This window comes from Trachymyrmex cornetzi, unplaced genomic scaffold (assembly GCF_001594075.2).
Source record: "Trachymyrmex cornetzi isolate Tcor2-1 unplaced genomic scaffold, Tcor1.1 scaffold933, whole genome shotgun sequence".
NCBI classification, from domain to species: Eukaryota; Metazoa; Arthropoda; class Insecta; order Hymenoptera; family Formicidae; genus Trachymyrmex; species Trachymyrmex cornetzi.
The window spans coordinates 77,388-81,824 of record NW_017300282.1 but is presented as its reverse complement, the minus strand read 5'-3'; the positions used below and the strand labels follow the sequence as shown (position 1 = coordinate 81,824).

Sequence of the window (4,437 nt, the reverse complement as noted above, 5' to 3'; positions counted from 1 at the left end):
CTGTATCCTTCACCCAAGGGTACAACATATAACTCTCGAGATTGTCAAACAAAATTACATAAATAGGCTAATGAGAGTCAAATTTGCGGTGAATTGTGCAATAAATTATTTAATACATAATACTTATACATTAATCTTCATACGTTTCAGCCATCATTCGGGCCATCCTCAGTGAAACAAAATAGATAATAGAGAAATCTTCTAATTTGAGCAAGTGAGTGGCAAATCCATCCCTGTATTCAGTTCTTTTGTTTACAAGATTAAAGGATCATTTACAATAGGGATCCGTAACCGTAACGTAACCGTAATATACGTAACGTAACGTCCGTAACTGTAACCTTAAAAGTTGCAATATTTGAACTTTTACGGTTACAGTTACGGAAAGAGATTAGGTTAGATTAAATTTGATTATAGATCGGTGCAGCAAATAAATAATATTGGATTATTGATTATAGATTGGTGCAGTAAATATTAAACAAACACGCGAAATGGAATCTTTCGATTTAAATTTAATTCAATTAGTGGAGAAATGTCCTAACCTCTATGCGAAAAGCCGTCCAGATTATAAAGATAGAAACAAGGCCCAAAATTCATGGTCTAGCATCGCCAAAACGTTGAACGTAGAAGGTATGTATTATACATATTATAATGATTTATTTGTTTGGTTCAATATTAGCAAATAACAGTATTATTTATGTTCTTCTATAGTTACTGCCTGCCAATACCGATGGGGCCAATTACGTGAACGTTTTGCACGTGAGAGGCGATCTTTGAAAGCAGGATTTCCATCCGGCTCAGGGTCCTCGAATTTACCATCTCCTAGAACTCTGTACAAAAGTCTTCTATTTCTAGAACCACATGTGCAAACTAGAAGGTAATGTCCTGTGAAGGATCTTAATAACATTTATGACGTATTATATCAATGAAGATTGGATTATTGTAGTTGATTATGTCATTGGTAACTGCAGTGAATATATTATATGTACCGAATGCGATATATAATGCACATTTGAAAAAAAATTTGATTTTTAATGTTGTGACAGGACACGTGGAAATATTATGAAAAAAAGTGTGTCACTATCTGAAGAAGACTCCGTCTACTGGGAGACAGTAGAGACAGTAGAGACCAACGATCCAGATGTAGCTGAATATTTAAGAACTATCCAAAATAAAGAAAATGATAACATAATTGAAATTAAAAAAGAAATAAGTGATTCAGAAGGCCATTTGATAGACTTGACGGAGCCATTACAAAAAAATAATAGAAACACTGAACATCGGAAGTCTTCAGTTTGCTACTGATGATGGAGGTAAAAAAGCAAAAAAAGCCAGAAAGGTTGAAAAAAATGCGGATGATGCTGCTATTTTAGCAATTTCAGGAGCCTTGCAAAATGTAAAAGAACTGTGTGAATCAACGGGCAAGTGCGATGATGTAGCATACAATTTTTGTATAATGACGTACAGTCAGTTGAAAACAATGTCTAAAGCAAAGCAAAAAATTGCTCGTAGCAGGATCAGTTCAATTATGTTAGAACTCGAATCTGACTGAATGAAATGTATTTGTTTTACCTTATTATTAACACAAATTAAATTTATTATTAAGAACTTGAAATGAATTTTATAAAACTTTGTTTTCTTTAAAAAAAGTAAAGTACTTTATGTTTCAGTTATGCATTACAATTTTTATGTAGCAGTTAATGAAGTGCAATTTTTGTCATTTATAGCATTTAATGAAGCATTCTTGTAATTTGAAAAAATTTTACTTATAATTTTAGTTGGAAGACATTTTATCAATAAAGATAATTTTGAAGTACATTCAAATACAATTATTCCTTTACTGTGAGCGGTTTGAAATAAAAAGTATACATATTCTCGAAAATAAAAGCATGAATCAGTATTTGTTTTTTATTCATACGATAGAAAATTGTACAGTGTAAACTGCGTTAAATCAGTCATTATTAAAACGATCCTCTAGTTACATGTGTTTCTTGCCAGGAAACTGCGCCTTCTGCAGAAATTAAATAATTAGTAAGCGTATCACGTAAGTTTATATTTTTGCGTGTAGCGTTATTTGCTCCCATTCTTCCAATCATCTTGAAAGCGCTATTTTCTTCACATTTTCTCCAGTTTCCACGTATTACATTTCCTTGTTGGTCCTCTGCATCGACGTGACGTTTAGAACAATACATAGCATTCTCTGGACTTGTTGAGAGTTCTGACAATCGAAGAAAGTTATGCAAGCATAATGCAGCACATACAATCCATTCTGCGGTATTGACATCCGCAATAATCGTCGATCTAAAGATTCGCCAACGACTAGCCAAAATCCCAAAACAGTTTTCAATTACGCGACGTGCTCGAGAAAGACGATAATTAAATGTTTTCTGTGTTATATTCAAGTTAGCTCCAGGATATGGTCGCATAATGTAGCTTTTCAATGAGAAAGCTTCGTCACCTACTAAATAATATGGAAACTTTATATCAGTTCCTGATAAGTTGGTATCGTCTGATACACCAAGTTCGTTATTATCCATTGCTTCTCCAAAAGCTGATGATTTATACACTCCTCCGTCGCTTTGCGAGCCAAAAGCCCCGACATCAACAAGCGTGAAAATGTAGTTAGCATCGCAAACTGCTAATAAAACGATGCTGAATGTCTTTTTATAATTGATGAAATTGCTCCCACTATTATAAGGAGATTGAATAACGATGTGCTTTCCGTCAATCGCACCAATGCAATTTGGCATATTCCACTTATCCTGAAAATCTTGAGCATATCGTATAAAATCTTCTATATAGTAGGCCGTGGCAAATACTTCGGCGAAAACTTTTCCCAAATCATTCTGCATGTATCACGGATAATTTTGCTTACTGTACATTTGGCCACGTAGTTCCATGCAACAGTTTGCATGCTGCAGCCATGGGCTAACTAAATATAAAATAAAATATTTCACTGAAACTGTAATTGAAAAAGGATGACAATTACAACTAAAATACTTTATATATATAAATTATATACTTACTACAAAGTAATATAGTCGTTCTGGTGATAGAGGCTCACGAATACTTTTTTTCGTTAAAGATTCTCGCAATATTTGTAATAGTTCCTCGAATTGCGAAACAGTCATTCGTGTGAACTTAAAAAATTGCTCATGATCTTTGGTTTTTATATATTGGAAGAGAGTATGAAAATGATCTTTTTTCTTCCGTTGTAATAACATAAGTCAAATCCAAAATTTTCGTTTTGGAGTCTTTTTCTTTTTTTTTCTCCGCAATAATTGCAAAATAATTTCAATTGAATTTACAGTCACAAGAGCTGCTTTTCTAAGTTGCAGAGAATTCATTATAAATATATACTTCTACAATCAAATAAACAACTTCAAATATCAAGCAGCAAAGAGGTTAAAATACTCCGCGCAATTATACAAGTACAGTTCTTTACGTTAGTTACGTTACGTTATGTTACCGCCACGGGCTGCCATTGGAGACGATAGGGGGAGATTTCTTACGGTTACGGATTTTACGGTTAAGTTTACGGACCTCTATTGGACCCGCGCCTTAACGGGTCTTGTGACAATTGAATAAAAGAAAGACATGCCGATGGGATCACCCCTGTCACCCGTTATTGCCGATATAGTACTGCAAGGCTTGGAAAGGAAAGCGTTGGATACTTTAAATTTCAACAAACCGCTCTATGTGAGATATGTGGACGACATCGCAATGGCAGTTCCTTGTGATAAAACGTCTGAGGTTTTACATACGTTTAATTCTTTCCATCCACGTTTGCAGTTTACGATGGAGATAGGTGGCTCCACATTGAACTATTTAGATATTACTTTGATCAAAAATAATAATAAGATAGAATATGATTGGTACCATAAATCCACTTTTTCCGGACGATATTTGAATTTCCTTTCCCAGCATCCACTTTCTCAAAAAAAGGGCACTGTTATAGGCATGGTGGATAGAGCCTTTTTATTGTCTGTGCCAAAATTTCACAAAAAGAATTTAATGATTGTAATTGAAACGCTACTTATGAATGACTATCCGTTGGATTTCATATTTAACGTAATTAATTATAGACTAAAATCTCTTGTACACAAAAAAACTTTCAAACAAAAAATAACACAGAGACCGATAATGAACACGAAAAGAAAATTTTGATTCACGATTCCATACCTAAATAAGATATCTGACAGATTCAGGGGTGTAGTTAAGAACCTTAATGTGAGTCTTGCATTTTTTAGCCTTAACAAACTTAGTTGTTTTATTAGAGCACAGAAAGATTGCCTGACCACTTTTCTAAAAAAGAATGTAATATATAAAATAAAGTGCAGTGATTGCGACGCATCTTATGTTGGTCAAACGAAGCGCACTTTGATGACAAGAATTAAAGAACATAAGAATGACATTTGGAAGCGCAATGGCAATCTTTCT

General features: G+C 33.9%; 1 protein-coding gene across 1 annotated transcript; it reads left to right on the top strand.

The window, feature by feature from the left end:
• The first annotated feature begins 464 nt into the window (after positions 1 to 464).
• Positions 465 to 1,549, top strand: LOC108769712 (uncharacterized). The gene is made up of 4 exons (XM_018520853.1): positions 465 to 627; positions 709 to 874; positions 1,044 to 1,140; positions 1,292 to 1,549. Exons 1-4 carry the CDS (start codon positions 489 to 491, stop codon positions 1,547 to 1,549), a joined length of 660 nt encoding a protein of 219 aa, XP_018376355.1. The 5' UTR covers positions 465 to 488.
• Positions 1,550 to 4,437: the final 2,888 nt, after the last annotated feature.

Bases quoted from the DNA above. Each gene is read 5' to 3' on its own strand.
- LOC108769712 (XM_018520853.1), top strand. From the start codon at position 489: ATGGAATCTTTCGATTTAAATTTAATTCAATTAGTGGAGAAATGTCCT. The intron at 628-708 runs GTATGTATTATA...GTTCTTCTATAG, and splicing joins CAAAACGTTGAACGTAGAAG to TTACTGCCTGCCAATACCGA. The intron at 875-1,043 runs GTAATGTCCTGT...ATGTTGTGACAG, and splicing joins CCACATGTGCAAACTAGAAG to GACACGTGGAAATATTATGA.